This window comes from Labrus bergylta, chromosome 17 (assembly GCF_963930695.1).
Source record: "Labrus bergylta chromosome 17, fLabBer1.1, whole genome shotgun sequence".
Lineage (NCBI taxonomy): Eukaryota > Metazoa > Chordata > Actinopteri > Labriformes > Labridae > Labrus > Labrus bergylta.
In genome coordinates, this window is record NC_089211.1 from 24,891,627 (window position 1) to 24,912,080 (window position 20,454).

Below are 20,454 nucleotides of genomic sequence, written 5' to 3' on the forward strand. Positions count from 1 at the left end.
CCCGTAAGCGGATGGCTGCGATCCTGGTGCAGCAGCCACCAGGGGACTAGTCATTGAGAGGGATCACTTTGGGGGGGACGCTGTAAATACTAGTGTCCTCATCAAGACCACAAACCGAGACAAAGACAAACCCAAGACCAGAGTGCTCCGAGAGTCAAGACCGAGGCCGAGACTTTCTGCACAGTCGGCACTCTTACAACAAATAGCAAACAACTTTCATATTTCCTTCATTTCTTTGGATTCAGACTCTTGAAACACACAGCAGTCATTGCGATTTATCTATTTTTGCATATTTAATTAATTTTGCAATCGTAATGTCCTTGCCAAAAAGCCCGTCTTTGCATAATACCGTCAGTGTGTGATCATGTGGAATGACCGCCTTTCCTTGAGCTGAGACGTCTCATATAACCGAGGAGATTTCTCTTCTTTGTCTCTCTCTCTCTCTCTCTCTCTCTCTCTCTCTCTCTCTCTCTCTCTCTCTCGCTCTCTCTCTCTCTCAGTCTTTGTGTTACCGCCGCTCCTTCTTCTTCTTCTCAGTCTTTGTCTCGTATTAAAGGGGTAAAAATTATTCCGGACTCTTTTCAGCACCCCGTCAAAATAATAGAAGTGATCGTATTCATCATCCTCGCTTTCTTTGGCGTCTCTGATGGATGGAGGTTCTTTTTTCAGCCGCTCTCTTGTTTCTTTAAATGCACCCGAGGGTTCCCCGGAGGAGGACGTCTTTGATCCAGCGCCTGAATGTCTCTCCACGCAGTGTCTCCATCCGGCCTCAGTGCGATGGATCAATCCTCTGCAGGGCGCCGTGTCACCGTCGTGTGTCTGTGGAGGAGAAGTTGTCATCAGTGTGTGCACGGCTGAGAGATGTACAGAAGATACATGTTCCTCATAAATAAATCATAAAGTGTCTCCTGTGTAAATGTGTCTCTGAGTCATGACCGTCTACAATGAGGGAGAAAGGACAATTTTGTCTGCCTCTTGCACTTAATGGTGCTTAATTATGGCGCGATAACTCCTTCGTGCAAACCCGAGTAAAGGGGGGTTGGAGGTGTGTCTCTGGAGGAGAGCGGAGGCTTCAGGATGGAGGAGGCGTGGCCAAACAAGCAGTTTGTTTTGGGTTCATGCTGGTGCTCAAGGTGTGACATCTACTGGATCAAAAAGTTGCACATTCTTCCTTTAAAAACAAATATTTATTTTTCTAACAAATTAATTAGTCAGTAGATGCAATAAAAAAAGAAAAAGAGGTTCATGTGATATTCTGTTAGTCTACCATTTTTGTTTTCAGGTGTTTTGCATTTACTTCCTGTTTTATTTTTGTAATTTGGTGCTTTTGTATCCTCTCTCTAGTCTTACTTTCCTGGGGCAGCTTTGGCTCAGTTAGTAGAGTCTGAAGGTCGGGGGGGTTCGATCCCCAGGCCCAGCCACAAGTCCGATGTGTCCTTGGGCGAGACACTTAACCCCGAGTTGTTCCCACTGCTTTGTCGGCGCCGTATGAATATGTATGAATGGGATTAGTTAGATAGATAGATCGATTCTTTATTGATCCCGAGGGAAATTCAAAGGGTCCAGTATCAGGTTACAAAGACATGACATGAAACATTTGTTACAAATTAACCACAAAACCGACGCGCCCCCCTCACATACATATATATTAACCTGATAAAAAGATTTAAAGAATCCCTCTAGATGAATCAAACTTTAACTGTGCAATTAAAAATAGACTTATACAAGAAATGTACATAACCCGTGCAGGGATAAAAATATATGTGAGATTTAAACAAGAACCTTTAAACAGTTGAGGAAAAAGAAAATCTGTAATTAGACCTGAATATAAAAAATAAAAAAAGTGTTGACCTTCTGAAGTTGTGTTGTTTAATGTCAATGTTTGAAAAGAAGATCGTGCAAAAAGTTCTTCTGATGAAAAAACTTCTGATGGTCACTTAACACAGCAGTCTCTACCATCAGTGTGTGAATGTGTATCTGTGACCTGCGGTGTAAAAGCACTTTGAGTAGTCTGAATACACCTGTGTCTCAAACAGTACATATAATGTGTGTCGCACTTGACTTACTTTCAGAGGCTTTTCCACACTTTGTTTGCGGGACGTCTTCGGAGGCTCTGCAGAGGTGAACACATTCTCCTCTGAGTCTTTCCTGTGACTTTGCGGCCTCTTCGTCTTAGCTCCTCCTCCTCCTCTCTCTTTGCTCTTATGAAGTTTGACCGAGAAGTCCTCTCTCATCCTGAGGCCCGAGAACGCCTTTCCTCCCGTCGTCGTCTCTCGTGCATCCCGAGTCGTTCTGAATCTCATAAATCTCGTCTCAGTGTCAGTCTCAGAGTCCGGACTCGTCGTGGTCGTGCTGCATTGATTGAAAGCGTCTCCGCTCGGCGTCGTCTGTTTTATCTCCATGTTTACCGCGGTTGTCTCTGTTTTTGCAGCTTCCAGCTCCGTCATTTTGATTGAGGGAGGTGAGGGGATGACTGATTCCTCTGATGGTGCGTCTTGTTTTCTATGATTTATGCTCGTATTCCAACGAGTCGTGTTGTTTGTCTCACTCTGCTCTATTCTCTCTGTCGTCGCTTTGACCCGCTTCTCAGTTTTTGCAGACTTTGTAGTAACTTTTTCTGCTTTTACATCCCCGCTCGCTGCATAAATTCCTAATAAAAAAGAGATTTCTTTCAGGTGTTTACATTTGGAGTTATGTGTTTGGATGATAAAGTTTTCCTCTGTAACTTCATCTAAGGGTGGGGGGTCGTCCGGCTCTTTTATGGGTATATTTACTGTTTTCCATTTAATGTCTGCATCTAGAATAACTTTTCCTTCCGTTTGCTCCTCCCTCTCTGTATCTGCGAGGAAAAACATGATTAAAATATCATCTCCCACCTCGCTAAGCATTTGTTTGTCATCATTATTATCAGTTTTATCTGTAAATCCTACTTGTAGCGTGCATGCTAATCTTTCCCGCTTTGCTTTTTCAATATGTGTGTGTGATCGCTCTGTTGCACTCTCTCCCTCCGGGCGCCACGGCTCGGCTTGTTTTGTGATTATCCTCCCACTGAAATCCTCTTTATTATCATCAAGAGTGGCCCTTGTTTTATACCGCAGTTTATTTATGGATTCTGGCTCCTCTCTGGGAACCAACAAGACTTTTCTCTTAACATAAAATCCATCATCATCATCATCATCATCATACACACCCGATGCTTTTAAAGATTGCTCCCTCTGAACAGTGTTTTGAAACAAGAAGTTCAAATAGTCATTTTTCTTTATAACTCTCGCTGCTTTTCTCTGCCTCTGTAACTGAGATTTATCTGAAGGGTGCAGAGAAGCCGCTTTGAAAGCCTCATATTGATTGACAAAAGCTTTTGAAGGCGGCGCTGAATCACGCTCCATGAGTACTTTTGAGCCCATCACGCTCTCTTTTTGTCTTATTTGTCCTTTCAGTTTATGTTTTTTCTTGGACGTTTCTCTGATGGACGGCGCTTGTTTTACTTCACTCTCTTTAAAACAGCAGGAAATTAGCTCTGTTTCAGCAGCGCCGTATCTCTCTGTCAGCACTTTCTTCAGCCAAACAACAATGGCGGGGCTCCAATTCTTGGATTTCTGTAATAAGGAAGCCTGGAAATTGCAGCCTGAGGCGGCGGAGAGATGATGCAGAAACCATGCGGACCCTGAAAACGGGAGATCTTTTATCGTCCTCATCAGAATACGACCCGCTTCCTCACCAGAGATTACACGCAGCTTGTGCAAAGTAGGGACACTCTTCCTCCTTCCACACAGAAGAGAAACAACCTGGAGAGACAGGAGAGGAAGATGCAATTAGTTGCATTCTGCCACAGGGAAAAAATGCACGAGTCATTACTTAAAAAACAAACTATTTAAAGCACACAACTCCAGTCATGTGAAACGTTTTGGCCACGCCTGAAGCATCGCTCCAGGAATGGAGGAGTCATTTGTTTGTCACCCGTTTAATTTCGTCCCAAATATCTTAATAATGTTTGGATGATTTGCAGAGAGAAAAGAAAAAGTACTCTACATTTTAAAGGAGCAGTATGTAACTCTGACCCCTAGTGTTTAAAATGGGTACTGCAGTCTAAATTCTAAACATCATAGAGAGCTGTCTCCCCCCCCCCTCCTCTCTAGAGTGGATGCTCACTCAGGTCACCATGTGGTGGACTCTGAAGCTTCAGTGTTTATCCAGCTCTGCATGGGTCTGTAAACCTTTCTGTGTTCTAACCTCTCTCCATTTTTCAAAAGCATCTCCAATATTGATCCTAGTTTGAGCACGTTTCTGCTCGTGGAGCTTATTAGAAACATGCAGAGGCTTTTTAGGTCGGGTACAATCACTTCTATCTGAACCACTTCTCTTGACCGCTTCCATCGCTGCAACACCTGTTGACCTGATAACTGCTCTCATATCTGACAAACCGAGGGGTGTCCAAAACAGGGTGTCTTAAAACGTTCTCTGGTCTAAACAAATCCAGAGCATTCAGGAGCAGAATCTAAAGTTAGAAGGAGGACATACTGGCTGCTGGGGCTCCATATCCCCCTCCCCCCCCCACATGATCCCCCGAGGGACACGGTCATAAGCCGGTCAGATGTAAGAATCTGTTTCCTGTCATCCGTCTCGTTAAACCCTGATTTTAAATGTTTCATATGTTCTCTGGAGGTTTTCATCTCTGCCTCAAGAAAAAAGTAAAAACCTGTCGTTGGAGTTTCACAGTAAAGTGACAGGTGCGAACACATGCTGCATGTCAGATATCTTCATAATCAGCAGCATGAAATTAAAACCAAAATAAACCTGGCTGTTTCTGCTTGTGTAATGATGAGCTTCATGCTTTTTAGGAGGTGTGTGTGTGTGTGTGTGTGTGTGTGTGTGTGTGTGTGTGTGTGTGTGTGTGTGTGTGTGTGTGTGTGTGTGTGTGTGTGTGTGTGAACTGTGAAATTCCCACCTGCTATGCAAATAAGTCTTTTACACACCGGGGAGCAGAAAGACAGAAATGCCATAAAAAAAAAAATAGAGATGCGATTGAAATCAGCTCACAGAATATATGGAACATAGTTGGATACATTATTCATATCATGAATTATATTCATGATTTCAATGTTATCTTTTAATGACACGTCTACAGTTTTTAAATGTCAAACGAGAGTCTTCAGAAATGTGATTTCCTGAGGATTGTTTCCATAAATTCTTGCTTTGACAAACTGCACATCAGGGTAGTTTTATCACATGAATGTAAAGGGTTAAAAGATTAAAGGTTAAAGGAAGAATGTGTAACTTTTTGATCCAGTAGATGTCACCCTTGAGCACCAGCATGGACCCAAAACAAACTTCTGTTAGGCCACACCTCCTCCAACCCCCCTCCACTCGGGTTCAGAGAGTTATGACCATAGATAAGATAAGAAGCTGTATTTGTGAGGTTCATGTTTATAAAGTTTGAAATAAGCATACCGGTGCTGGAATGTGACTCCTGTCGATTCCCGTTAGTTCCTGAAGAGACCGACTGCGTCCATCGTCCTCTGAGGGAACAGGGTGAAGGGGGGACGTCCTCTGTTTGTGCCGCACAGAGACAAACACACACTTCCTTTGAATACACACCGAGCAGTTTTCAGTTTGAAGTATCCTCGCTCCTGTGGGAGTCACCCGTCCACAGAGGAGCAGATTTCCGCATAAACTCCAGTTTTCCATGACCCCGTCCCCGTCTCTGAGGGGGCTCGGGTTAGAGACGAGCAGGGACAGCAGCAGCAGCAGCCACGACCTCATAGTGCTGAGAGAGAGAGTGTGTGTCTCTTATCTTTACTGCATTTCTTCTCATGTCGCTTTGAATATTCAAACCACGGAGCAGAAAGGCTTCAGCTCTATCTGACAGGGTTCTGTAATAACAGAGAGGGGACTGACACTAAGTGGTAAAGTCTGAAAGGAGAAAGTGTAATCTTGTTTCTATGAGTTCTAATTCAAATGGTTGCTTTTGTGAAGCAGTTTTCACATAATGCATCCTAAAGTCCTCCTGATCTGGTCGTTCACACCTGCACCTCACAGCGAGAGATTTTCCCCAGGTAGGAGGGGGCGCAGGTGGGTCTCCTGAGGCAAAATATGAATAGAATAGAATAGAATAGAATTGCTTTATTGATCCCAAACTGGAAAATTGTGGTGTTACAGCAGCAGGTTATCCAAACACACAATATGAGCAAAAAACACAATGTTAGCAAATTTAAACACAATATAATATTAAATACAAAGTAAATAAGCACTAAAAATATAAAAACTAAGAATGTGAATATATACAACCAGGATTTAACTTTAGCATTACTTGTCTTAAATATGAAAGATTAAATGACAGGGACAGTCTCCCGCTGTGAGGGACATATGTCAACATGCATGACGGGGGAAGCCAGTCCTGAAAAGTTCTAGAGAAATTTTGAGGAGTTCATGTGTGAAAGAAATGCTCATGATGATTTAAAAGTCTTCATCCATGATTTCAATTTTTCTTGCAGTGAAGATTTCAGATAGGTAGCTGAACTGAAACACCCGGCGTCCGACAAAACTTTATGCAACAACTGAGAATTGGAAAATTGAATTACCAATTGCTGTTTTTCTCTTTATGACGATATTTAATTCTCAAGGCAGTTGTTGATTTTGTGCAGTAGAAGTGTCTTCACTGCTCAAACAGTTGAGTTTGAAGATTTGTGGTGCAAACAAAAAAAGTTGCTCACACTGATATCATCACATTGTCGTTGTTCATTTAAAGCCGGCCTGACTTTATATTACTCTGTGTTAACTGTGCTAACGTTCTTTTGCATATAATCAGACGTTATCCAGAACACACACACACACACACACACACGCTCACACTGCCGAGGTCAGAACAGGATAGTCATCATTTTCCTCTCGGCTACACTGAAGCAGCAGGTAAGAATTCCTTCTGTCTTTGTTCCATGTTTCAGACGAAGTTTAGAAAAGACTCAAATGATAACACGGCATGTTAAGTTGTTTTTAATAATCTTCAGGGCACAAAAACATCAACTGCATGTGTTTTGAATTATGTAGAGAAGAGTTAAACTGGAAGCTAAACATCAGAGCAGCAGCTGAAATATCACATTTTACACTGTCAGACGTGCAACAGATGTGAGACCAATTAATTTATAGGAGGAACAGGGGTCATTATATTCAGATCTTAGAAGCGCTAATGATGAGTCAGTGATATTAAAAGTCTTAAAGGTGACATATTCTCCTCTTCTTCAGTGTAAATAAGTCTCAGAGCTCCTCAAAACATGTGTGTGAAGTCTCTTGTTCTAAATCCACTCTGATCCTGTATTTGATCATGTCTATGAACCCCTCTATTTCAGCCCTGCTCAGAACAGGCTGTTTCTGTGTCTGTACCTTTAAATATGTAAATGAGCGGTGTCTGACCACGCCCCCTCTCTGGAAGGGCTTTGGGTGTACTCGGTGCTTTCTTGCTCCATGTCCTATTGTTTACGATGAGAAGGCAGACTCAGAGGGCAGAACAAACACCTAGCTGTGGGAGTGTCACCCACCTGGGGGAGGGGCTACTGCCCTTTGTGATGTCATGAAGGGAAAATCTCCAAACGGCCTGTTTGAGCACACATTTTCTGAAAAGTGGAGCAGGGAGAAGACGGAGAGGATGGACTTTTCTCATCATTTGGGGGGTTTGAAGACGGACTAGAGACACATGTTAGAGTTAGAGGAACATGAAGAAGTGTGTTTTGCGTAATATGCGACCTTTAATTTATCAAGTTGTTAACCAGCTTCTTGTTACTTACAGCCGCCAACCAGAGTCCTGCAGTCCTCATCAATCGTCTGACTAACCAGCCAAATGGGAAACACAAACACCACCTGCCAGATGAGCAACTACAGCAGGAGGAACATCCGAGTGTTCGTCAGAGAGAACGCTCTGGAGCTGGACGCCTTCATCACCTCTCAGTCTGAACCCAATGAAGACGAGAGCCAGTCTGTGTCTCCCGCTGACAAGAAGTTCACCTTCAAGGAGGACGCTGCCTGCTTGCGTCTGCTGGCCTCTCAGACGCAGGCCGTGCCCTGGGATGCCGGGCACTTCCTGTCCGTGTTTGTGGAGGACGAAGACGACGAAAACGTTTGCGCCAAAAGGATCATCCACAACATGTCGCTGGGTTCTTCGCTTACTGTGCTGCTGTACGATCTGTAGATCCTAACCCGTTACTCTCTGCACAGATCTGAATAAAGTTCATAAATAAAGTCAGTCTGACTGCTCTCATCGCTCAGCTCCAGCTCCTACATTCACACCTTTACATATGAGTTGTCCCCCAGGTGCTTCACAGACAGGAGATTCAAACAAAAGATGCTGCTGTGTTGCATTATGGGAATTGTAGGATTTAAAAAAAAAAAATTGGTGATTAACCAATACTCAAAATCTTGACTTGATTTCATGTGTAGAATTGTTTTATTTTAACTGGCAACCTTCAGGGGTGAACAAAGACACCAGGGTGAAAAGGCCAAAAACTGCAGTTCCACAACCAGCCACTAGAGGCTGGCTCCAAAAGTGAGTCAATCCCCATTAGACTCCATATGACATTGTCAAACTTTGCAGCCTGGCACCAAAAAAATATATTTTCAATCCTAATTATATTTTTCTTTTTTATGCATCTTAAATATTTTTCTTAAGTTATTTTTTTGCCCATTTTTGCCTTACATAGAGAAGACAGCAGAAGACAGACAGGAAGTGCTCAGGTGGAAAGAGAGGAGGATGACATGAAGCAAAGGGCCGAGGAACCTACAGCCGCTTTGACGAGGACTATAGCCTCTGTACACAGGGTACATGTCATAACTGCTAACTCCAAACTTCCAAACGCCATTGGATCTGCAGAGTCCCTCTGCACCTTTAAGAAAAAGCTAAAGACCCAGCTCTTTATGAATACCTACTAACTTAATGATGATGGTCTCCATATTATTGATGATGATGATGGTAATGACGATGGTTTTTGTTTGATAACGACGACTTATAAGATGGTTTCTATACTGATTAGAGCTCTCAAGAACTGCCCTCAATGTTGTGCTTTACCTCTGGTCACTTCCTGTCAGTCCAATCGGACACACAGGTTGTTCTTATTCTCTGATGTACGTCACTTTGGATAAAAGCGTATGCTAAGTGAATTGTAGAGTTGTAGAACTGTTAGTCTATCCGGCGTCCCATGGGGGGAATACTTTTAAAAGTGTTTATTTGTCAGCAACATTTTTGTTATTCACACAAAATATTTAGCTAATTATGTCATTGTTGTTGCTAAAAACACACAAGACCTGTCCCGTATAAAAAAAATAAAAAAACTGCAGTCAGTCTGCCTTTGCATTCGTCATTGTGATTTCACATTGATCAGGTGTCACCCTCCTCTTCATGCCTTTGATCATCTGCTCCGGCTCAGATCTCAGGGCGGCTGTGAACAGTGGAGGCTTTCTTCACGCTGACGTTTCTGTGTGTGAAAACAGATGACACGGTGGCAGCTCTCTATCGCCCACATGCTCGTTTGGAAAGATAAAAAAAAAAAAATCATCTCAGCAGCATCCTGCTCTTCAAGTTAGCGGCTCAGTCAACAAGTTTGAGCAATCAATTACGATAAAGGTCGACTCAACGGGGAGTTACATAAGACATGCGTGTGATTGCTCATGACCTCTGCTCAGGTTTGAATCTATAAATTTAAATAAAATGAGAAACTAAATATGACTTATTTTAAAAACAGTCCTGTTTCTGAAACAGACTGAAATCAATATAAATGTCTCTTTGCGACCCAAAAAGCCGACAAGACCTTCAGAGGACAGATGAACTATTTCTATAAAGTTATTATAAACAGGTGTCAGACAACGTGATCACCTTTTTTACGTTATTCACAGCATTATTTACAATGAGTGATACGTCTGAATGTAAAAAAATAAAGCAGGAGGAGATTTGTTAATGTCAGAAAACACAAAAAGGACAAAATCCTCAAAGAGATGTGAGGTGCGGCTTTGTCCACGGGGGGGCGCCAAAATCAACACAATACAAAGTTCCTCAAAGAAGCTTTTAGACATATTTTTAAAAGCACTGAAATAAAGTGAAAGGTAATATTACAAAGTGATATTATTTGGCTGATGGTCTTGGCACATGCTCTTCCGCTTGCAGCTTCGTTTGGTCACGTCTGAGTAGACTCCACGTCTGGAGTCTAGTTATTGTCTGTCCTCTCTGTCCTCACTGTCGGTCATGAGTGCACCGTACAAAGCCATTTGGATTGCTTCATCATCCTATGGATCGAGAGCTTTGTTCCCTCGGCTACTGAAGCTCCTGATACGCTTCAGTGCTGACTGGCTGCTTTGATTGTTTATATGTTTCTTCCTGTTGTTTATACTGTTTGTTTCTATATGTATACCTGCTGTGTACCAGCTGTCCAACAAGAAATGTCTCCTGAGGGACAATAAAGTATTGTATTGTCAGACATCAGTTCAAGCTCAAATGAATCAAAGCAGACATAAACCATTTTATTTTTCCTTGGATGGATGGATGAAATATCATATCAAAAGATTATTCCTCAACATTAATCAAAAGCAGGAGACAAAGTTTCCTGCACTTACATTTCTTCCTGTGTGTGTGAAGCTGCTGTTGTTTCACCTGGAGGTAGGAGAAGCTCACCTGGAAGATGATGCACGCTGCTCTGAAGCTTTCCGCTCTCGTTCAGTCGTTCATAATGCCGACCTGGAAAACAGATATTTACTTATACAGGAACATATTTCACTTTTACCTAACTGTTAGAAAATACTAAATCATCTTCTTTTTGTCATTTTTCCTGCTGCTGCTGGTGGTGAATTCTCAGTCTGGCCGGCTTCTTGTCGGTCCCTTGGTACACTGAAACTTGTCCACATCTGGATTGGAAGCGCAATCCTCAGTGTGACCTCCAACATCAGTGAGAGTCAATGAAGAACTGTTTCTTACTCTAAGTGCCCAAAGACTCAACGGGTAACAACACAGTGTCCCGTTTACAGCAGCACAAACAACACTTAAGAAACTTCTGCTCCATGAATCAGTGTGACCATAAAATGACCTCACAACAAACTGAACTTTATGTCTTTTGTTTCTGTTGTGGTAATGGGAACAGAAGTTAGACTTACAGCTCGACGCCTGCAGAGCCAAAAGTTTGCAAACTTCCTTGGCGTCCTCATTGTGGACCTTCAGGTCGCTCGGTCGTTTTCGGCATTCTGTCCAAAAAAGAAGTGGCAGCGACCGGAAACAGACGGCGATAGAGTTCATCGATGCCTTTGCAGGGATTCTATTATTTCATGAAATGCCACAAGAATATGGATTAAATATTTACACTTGCACACAATATATTGAGGTGAAAGGGGAAAGCATTGTTTTGTTCAGTAAATATTCAGCCATATTCATAGAAGTTTAGAAGTTTTCTTGATTGTTATTTTGTGGTGATAATGTTTCACTTCTTTGGGTGACTTAATAATATCGATTGTGATTTAAGTGAAGCTTCTGCTCAATGAAAACAACCCATAAGAAGACATGATTCACGATTCATGAAGTCATCATCATTCAGTTGTTTTTTTAAAACATTATTAAGGACACTTTCAAGGGTCACATCGTCGCCTCCTTTTCAACCAGTCAAAATAAGTCTCAGAGCTCCTCAAAACATGACTGAAGTACAATATAGAGTCACCAACTAACCTAACGAGCATGTATTTGGAATGTGGGAGGAAACAGGAGAGAACCCACACATGTACAGGGAGATCATGACTCCACACAGAAAGGCTCTGTCTGACAGGGAATCGTACCTGGAACCTTTTTGCAGTGAGGCAATATCACTAACCACTGCACCATCGTTCAGCTTGTTCTGGATACTGATTTATTTAATTTATTTGAGACCTTGTATTGAATTCCCTAGTCAGGATGTTTCATTAAAGTCCCTCCAGGAATACTTTTACTGAGGATGTGATAAAGATGTCTGACTCTTCACTGCAATATTAAAGTGTTCTACATTTCATGTGTTGTTTTGGCTGTGAGGCACAGTTGCTGAAAACTGATGATCCTAAGCTGTATTTTGTATCCTGATGTATTTCAGGCCCAGACCACTAGAGGTCAGTCTTGTGCAGTGCTGAGGTAACACCTCAGGAGAGGACGCCATGTAGGTTTAAAGTTTGTATGAAGAGTTAAACAAAGTCATGCAGTAAAAAATAATTTCTAACAACAAGAATTACCTTAATTAAGATAATAATCATGTTAATGTCTGCATGCAGTGCACAGAGAGGATCAAACTACTTACACTCTTTATTCAGTTTTATTGATACCATTGAAAGAAGGATGTATGTCACACTTTTTTTAATGCTGTCAACTATCTGTGCAAAATGTTGTCAACATGGAGGCTTCTCTAAAAAGACAGAGAGAGATGTAGAGATAAAATAAAATAAAAGTGAACTAAACAAAATATGAGACAAAAAAATAATTAAATTAACTAAAATTACATAGAAAGAAAGACAGAAATAAAGAGAGCAGTGTTGTTGTTGTAGTACTCCTTCTGGACTGTGGGGGCAGTATTGTACTCAAAGTAATAACAGTGTCCCAGATTTCAAAACGAAGAAGAACGCGCTTCCGGTTAGCCTGTCAAAAACAACCAGCTAGCATTATTAGCCCGAAAGGATACAAAAAATGGAAGTAAATCAAGCGAAACAGGAGCACCTCCTCGCTTTAAAAGGTAATTTACATTCATACAACACAAAATAAATCCTGAGTGTTGACGGTTTCGTGTTAAACGTGTCAGTTTTGTGCTTAGCTGTCATGCTAATGTTGCTAACAGCGCTAGCTCAGACAGAAAGCTGTAAAACGTTTTAAATTCATGTTACAATTAAATTCTGTTTGTGACATTAACAACTTCAATAAGTGAAAGTGTTTAACGTTATTAGGCCTCAAATTAGATATTAAAAACACATATTTGCAACATTTTCAACATTAACAACTGTCAGCTGGGTTAGCTTTGTTAGCTTTGTTAGCTTTGTTAGCTTGTTAGCTGAGAAAGTGTTTACATGACATTTTGTGACTTTTATTGAACTACAAAGTCAGCTTTCTTCTTCTTCTGTAGTATTTTATGTGTTTTAAGGACACAGGAAGCTACACATCGTAACATTACGTCATTTATGTTTTAATTTGGTGTATTTGTTTGTTTATTTGAAGACTTTGAACCATTAAAATGTTTTTACAATTATATCATCATGTGGTTTATAAATGATGAAACATGTTCTTAGTCAGGAGTTCTCAGGCTGTTCAGCTCGGGACCCCCCCCCCCCCCCCCCCTAAATAAAGGAGCCTGAGACTGGGGACCCCCACAGTCAGGTGCTGGACAAACAAAAGTCAATAAATAGACAAACAGTTTGTTTATCTTTAATGTGTAGAGAGCAGGAGACTTCTACATTGTGGGCTTTGTGCCTTTATTTTGATAGGACAGCTGAGGATAGACAGGAAATATGGGGAGAGAAAGTGGAGGGCGAGGTCAGGAATCGAACCTGTGACCGCTGCATAAAGGACTGAAGCCTCATGTTCTATGAGGGACAAAAAATGACTAAAGTATAAATAAATAAATGCAACAATTCATATAAAAATAAATAAATAAATGCATCAATAAATATATAAATAAATAATTAAATAAATGTGTCAATAAATATATAAATAAATAAATAAATGTATCAATAAATATATAAATAAATAATTAAATGCATCAATAAATATATAAATAAATAATTAAATAAATGTGTCAATAAATATATAAATAAATAAATAAATGCATCAATAAATATATAAATAAATAATTAAATAAATGTGTCAATAAATATATATATATATATATATATATATATATATATATATATATATATATATATATGCAACAACTCATACAAATTAATAAATAATTAAATAAATGCATCAATAAATAAATAAATGCATCAATAAATATATAAATAAATAAATGCATCAATAAATATATAAATAAATAATTAAATAAATGTGTCAATAAATATATATATATATAAATAAATGCAACAATTCATAAAAATTAATAAATAATTAAATAAATGCATCAGACAGAAGCAAATTTACATAAATACTTTTCCTCTTACGATCTGGACACAGAAATAAATAGATGTGTAAATGTCAAAATACGGAAATAAATTAATAACTCAATTAATGTGGAAATGTATACATTGATACATATATAACTGTAGAAATACGCTAATAAATGAATAAATACATGTAAAAAATATATAAATAGCCTTTTTCATTAACAAAGTGTATTTATTCATTAATGTATTGTTTTCAGCATTTATATATTTATTTATATATTTATTGATGCATTTATTTAATTAATTATTTATTTATACATTATTGTATGCATTTCTCCTAACATTTATTTATTTATACTTTAGTAATTGTTTGTCCCCTTGTAATGTTCATGTTCACCAGCTCTACCAATTGAGCTTAATCAGTGCCCCTGCAAACTTACATTTTGATAATTGGTTAAATGGGTTATTTTAAATCATTTAATGTCATTCCTTATTTATTTCCTTTGTGGATTTATTCTCCTTTCATAGAGAGAAAGGACAGCGGATAAAATTTAAACTTGGGACTAGAGAGAGAGAGAGGGTGGGAACTGACATGTTGGAAAGTAGCCACCAGATAGATTTGAACCCAGGCCGCCAGCATCTAGGACTTCAGCATCTGGACATGGGGCGCCGGTGGCCGAGTGGTTAGTTTAGGAGTTCCTGTTCTCCTATTTTCAAATGTAAACCTGTGTGATTTTAGCAGGACAGGGACGGGAAGGTTTGTTGAAATACTGACGTCTTTACTGTGTTCACTAATGCCTCTTCTCTTTTTAGTGATGCGGTTGACAAAGCCGACGCTCTTCACAAACCTGCCAGTGACATGTGAAGACAGAGACCTGCCAGGTAAGTCTGTTCAGCTCTGCGACCTCAAAGACGTAGCCTTAATACTCGATCTATTACAGGATGTCACATGTAAATCACAGCAGGTGACAAGTCATTTTGAGATTGCATGTCTTAAGACTGTGGAAGGAAACCAAGAGCACCTGTCGGAAAAAAAAACCCAGGCAGACACGTGGAGAGCGTGCAAACCCCACACAGAGAGACTCCAGTGATCCTGTGTGGAGTTCGAGTTCTGGTCATTTTTTCCTTTATGCATGAAGGTCAAACAAATGAGCCCTGTTTGCTAAATGTGGCAGTATAAAAATCCAGTGTCTGTGGTTTGATTTCTGACTGTTAATGAAGCATGAAGCGATTCAGTGGAAGCCTTAAAATAAATATAATTTTGAAGCTTCCAATACTTATGTCTGTTAAAAACAACTTGTGAATCATCAAATGCAAGAACAACAACAAACATAATGATACACAATCGAAGGTTTCAGGCTCTTCTTCACTGATGTTCTATATCATTAAACTTCGTCCTTTCTTGGATAACAAAACTTGCAATTGACTTCAAAATAAAAACATTTCCTTAAAAATATTCCACTTACATTTTTGAGAAGTTCATGCAACTTTTTTTTTTGTTAACAGCCTGGTTAAAAAAAAACAAATAGGTGTGATTAGCTCATGTCTGGATGGACACACACTGTACGGGGGATAAGAGTTATTCACAATAAGGCGTGTAGCTGACCTGATTGACAGGTGGGCGCGGTGTAACGGTTTGTCAGGAGGTTTAAAACCCGCCTCAGCTCCAGCTCTCAGCCTGTTGTTAGGTTGACTGAAAGTTAGACTGAGACAGCATTTCCAACATGGAGACCGCCATCGATGGGACTCCAGCGCCCCCTGCAGGAACAGACGGGTGACGACACTCAGGCCTCGTCCTTTAATATTTAAAGTCTTTGGCTCTTCCTCTGCTGTTTTTTTGTCTGTGGCTTTGTGTTCACCTTTTTATTTTCTCTTTTGTTTGTTTTTCAAAGTTTTCAGTGTTGAAGTTTCCTAAATGCATCTGATGCAGATGTTGTAAAATCAATGAGTAATCATGTTTAATAATTGTGATCTCAATATCAATCAAAAGCAATCGTGGTTATAATTCGTTTGCCCATAATCGAGCAGCCCTCGAGCACATCTGTATTTTGGATCAACAGTCACAGATCCTGCTCCCACATTTAGACCGGCCACCCTGCTGAGAGTCCCAGTGTTTGTTTTCCCCTCCTTAGCAATACATCAACAGAAAACTGTTCACTGTGCTGGTAACCGAATCCTTATAATCCATAAATCACGCTGACACTTTCAGGGTAGCATCGCTATTTATACAAGAGAAGCTGTGAAGTGGGGTCACAAGTTAAAGTGCACAAAGATGAACTGCTGCAATTTGACAGAAGTGACATAAGACTATTTGTGTTTGTGCTTTCATGCTTGACTTCCATTTCAGTGTTGTTACAGTTTTGATTAAAGAAAGAGGGATTAGAATTAGAGCCCGACCGATTCATCAGCCAGCTGATATCAGCGTATCCAGTGACTATCAATATCGACTAATTTATCGCAGATATGCGCCGATATTACTTGATTAATTCACCAGTCAAAAATCATTTAATTTGAGTTTCATTTTATTACACTAGCAGTTCTCTTTCACCAGCAGAGGGCGCTATATGGATCACAACACACATCATCACTCTCCAGAGTGTTGAGCCGTGATGCTCAGTTACTTTCCAGTCGAACGGCCATCTTGTCTTCGTTGCATATCGTTTTCACAAGTGTTTGAAAACTGCATTTGAGGGATCAACACAATAAATGTGTTTATTTAAATCTATCTCTACAGATCGAAGATAGATCTTTAAAAAAGAAAGATATCGGCCGATTTATCAGAATCTGTTTTTTCCTCTCCTCATCGATATCGGCCCCAAAAAGCCCATATCAGTCGGACCCTAATTAGAATTTTTAGGACTCATAACGGTTGTTTGAGTCTGCTCCATGTGAGGCAGAGAGGAGAAGCGATGGTATTCACATTTAAAGGTCGTTTCTCGAGTTATTTGGCGTCTCATAAACATGCAAAGTAATGTGGATGTCTTTACAAACATTCAGAGAGTAGAGGAGGTAACGCCGTCTTAATTACAAAAAAGCACGGGCAACGTTTCGGTACCAAAACAATGTGCAATTTAGACCGTGTGCAGAGGCTTCCTTGCATTTTTTGAAAAATCTTAATTTGGATGACCTTGATTTATATTTATAATTCTGTTAACGTGACAACTCTGTTAAGATGAATGTTTGTGGCCAACCAGTCGGACAGAAGCACAGAAATCTGAACCCATTGAAACCATTGTGTGTTTTTTTGTAGCTTTGAAACCTGATCTTCAAAGGTCCTGTGTTCCTCTCTGATCCTCCCTGCCGTGCACAAATACTCCCACACTTTTATTTCATCTAACGCTGTTTGAACAGTGTCAACATCAAAGGCAAGACGAAGCAGATTTATCGATATCGCGCTTGTCGAACACGGAGTCGATTTGAAGAGCTTTACATCAGAGAATACGATTAGGAAAGAATGTTTAAAGCTCCTGTGAGGAGTTTATGGCTGGTAATAAAGCAGTCAGAGTTTTATATTGATGCCTTTATATGACCGACAGAAGCAAATAAAACCATCAGCAACAGGCCTGACTATTTCTTTATTGGTATTTTTATTTCTTTAAACTGCTGCTGGTGTCAGGAGACATGATGAACAGCAAGCTGTAAAAACAGCCTTTTAAAGAAGATGTCTATACTAAATGTTCATTGTGAGCTGCATGCAAGACATTTAAAATAAAGAAGGATGAATTTAATGTGTAACGGAAAAAAATCAGCAAAGAGATCAATTGCTTTTTTTTAAACCACAGAAGGGCACCAAAATATGTCAAACCTGACAGTTCCTCCCAGGTGCTTTAAAGGTCACATATCCTCCTCCTCTTCTTCAGTTTAAATAAGTCTCAGAGCTCCTCAAAACATGTGTGTGAAGTTTCTTGTTCTAAATCCACTCTGATCCTGTATTTGATCATGTCTATAAACCCCTCTATTTCAGCCCTGCTCAGAACAGACTGTTTCTGTGTCTGTACCTTTAAATATGTAAATGAGCTGTGTCTGACCACGCCCCCTCTCTGGAAGGGCTTGGGTGTACTCGGTGCTTTCTTGCTCCATGTCCTATTGTTTGCGGTGAGAAGGCAGACTCAGAGGGCAGAACAAACACCTAGCTGTTGGAGTGTCACCCACCTGGGGGAGGGGCTACTGCCCTTTGTGATGTCATGAAGGGAAAATCTCCAAACGGCCTGTTTGAGCACACATTTTCTGAAAAGTGGAGCAGGGAAAAGACGGAGAGGATGGACTTTTCTCATCATTGGGGGGTTTGAAGACGGACTAAATACACACATTGGAGTCAGAGAAACACAGTAAAGTGTGTTTTGCATCATATGTGACCTTTAAGAAAAATTAATTTATGAATTGTTAAAAATAAGAGTGAAAGAAAGAAATGTAAATACAGATTTAAAAAGTCAGTAATGAGTTGTAATCTGCCTTAAGTGCAGCAACAAAATAACGGAGTAGTAGGCGATACAATCAATAAAGAGTTACAGGTGACATGTGTCTCGTATTATTACCAAAATATGTCTTGTGTTCTTTCAGGGGATTTGTTCTGTCAGCTGATGAGAGAGGACCCGTCCACCATCAAAGGAGCAGAGACCTTAATGCTGGGAGAGATGCTCACGTTACCGCAGAACTTCGGGTAATAAACGCTCATTTATTGTGACGTAAACAAAACTTTGTGAAGAAACTTTTTAGGGGAAATTAGTACCACCACATCAACTCTTTAACCACCGGAAATGTTCATTTAAAGGAGAATTGACTTGTTTGTAAACATGTACATATTTTAAATAACAGGTACAAATAGATTTAGATTTAGTAGATTGGTTTCTGCAAGCTTTAAAGGCACAGTATGTAAATTCCTCCACCAGTGGGCTCTCAATCAATACAGTCACAAAAGATGACGTCGAGGCTGGTGGGGATTCTCTCTACTACTCCCACTTAACGTTTTTTCTCAGCAGAAAAGCGCTGGCTGTGTGCTCGGGAGCTCGCTTCATAACATAGTTCATATACAAGCGCTGCACGTTAATCCTGTCTCTATGACAACAGTCTGTTGACATCAGCCGCTGTGCGAGCGACACTGTTCCGTTACTTCTTACTGCATGTTTTTTTAGTCTGGTGGCTTTTAAAGTAAAATGTTTCTTTGACTTTTCACTGTTTTTTTTTTTTTCACACAGAAATATTTTCCTGGGTGAGACCTTCTCCAGTTACATCAGTGTGCACAACGACAGCAGCCAAGTTGTGAAGGACATTCTTGTGAAGGTAAAAAAATAAGTAAAAGGGTTAGTACTTATTTATTAAAGGAGCAATATTTAACTCGGACACCTAGTGTTTAAATTGGGTACTGCAGTCCAAATTCAAAACATCATAGAGAGCTGTCTCCCCCCGCCCCCTCCTCTCTAGAGTCGATGCTCACTCAGGTCACCATGTGGTGGACTCTGAAGCTTCAGTGTTTATCCAGCTCTGCATGGGTCTGTAAACCTTTCTGTGTTCTAACCGCTCTCCATTTTTCAAAAACAGAAGAAAATACCCTTCTTAGAATCTTTGAAATTGTCATAATGGTACAAAACCAGTGCAGAAGACACAGAAAGAAGTTTTATTTAATTGCTGCTAAATTGTTGATTATGTTGGACCCCTTTAAAAATCAGCTGAGAGTTCCCATATCAGTCTGTCCCGACTCACAACATACTCTACACCCCTTCTTTGACTCTCTACAGGCTGACCTTCAGACCAGCTCACAGAGACTCAACCTGTCGGCGTCAAACTCGGCAGTAGCAGAACTCAAACCCGAGTGCTGCATCGATGACGTCATTCACCATGAAGTCAAAGAAATCGGAACGCACATGTGAGTTTTCCTCCTACAAAATGTATCGTATCGAGTGGAGACAACGGACAAGCAATGAACTTTGACTTTGACTCTTCCCGCACCGCCAAACTTATAATTTAACATCCTTATCAGACGAGTCATCTTGTCCTCTCTTTCCAATCTGCAGCTTAGTTTGTGCGGTCAGTTACACCACTCAGTACGGGGAGAAGCTTTATTTTCGGAAGTTCTTCAAATTCCAGGTGAGTTATATTTGACTTTTCTCATTAGATGATGGCGGTAAACTGTTGGCCTTAGCTTGGAGGAGACCTGAGAAATGTCACAGGTCTTCAACAGAGCTAAAGCAATTAGCATCCTGACCGTGGAGGTGGTGCCCCACGGCCTTTGCTCCTCAGTTTGTGCACCGCTTGTAATCCTATTCCCTTCCCCTTTAGCAAGACCCGTGTAATCCTCCTCACAGCCGAAGATTTCCAGACTGATTTAGACATTTTTTTTGCATGAGAAATATTACTTATTCTGCAGAGATGGAGCTGCAGTGTGAG

General features: G+C 40.3%; 1 protein-coding gene and 1 long non-coding RNA gene across 4 annotated transcripts in view; one reads left to right on the plus strand and one right to left on the minus strand.

Moving 5' to 3' along the window:
- Window positions 1–20,454, plus strand: part of trappc13 (trafficking protein particle complex subunit 13) — a 68,115-nt gene that overhangs the window by 40,053 nt on the left and 7,608 nt on the right. For 2 of the 3 annotated variants that reach the window (XM_065965750.1, XM_065965751.1), the window contains exons 2-7: window positions 12,647–12,710; window positions 14,884–14,952; window positions 18,631–18,730; window positions 19,266–19,350; window positions 19,806–19,933; window positions 20,082–20,154. In XM_065965750.1, the coding sequence (XP_065821822.1) occupies window positions 12,665–12,710; window positions 14,884–14,952; window positions 18,631–18,730; window positions 19,266–19,350; window positions 19,806–19,933; window positions 20,082–20,154 (501 nt within the window). In that variant the 5' untranslated portion in view covers window positions 12,647–12,664. Of the gene's footprint in view, window positions 1–12,577; window positions 12,711–14,883; window positions 14,953–18,630; window positions 18,731–19,265; window positions 19,351–19,805; window positions 19,934–20,081; window positions 20,155–20,454 lie in introns of those variants that run through there. The other variant, XM_020653846.3, reaches the window with a different exon arrangement.
- On the minus strand, window positions 38–6,042 carry LOC114921302 (uncharacterized). Its single transcript, XR_010669009.1, has 3 exons — window positions 5,449–6,042; window positions 2,067–3,785; window positions 38–819 (listed from the first exon to the last, which is right to left on the minus strand). It is a non-coding gene; the product is annotated as an uncharacterized lncRNA (long non-coding RNA).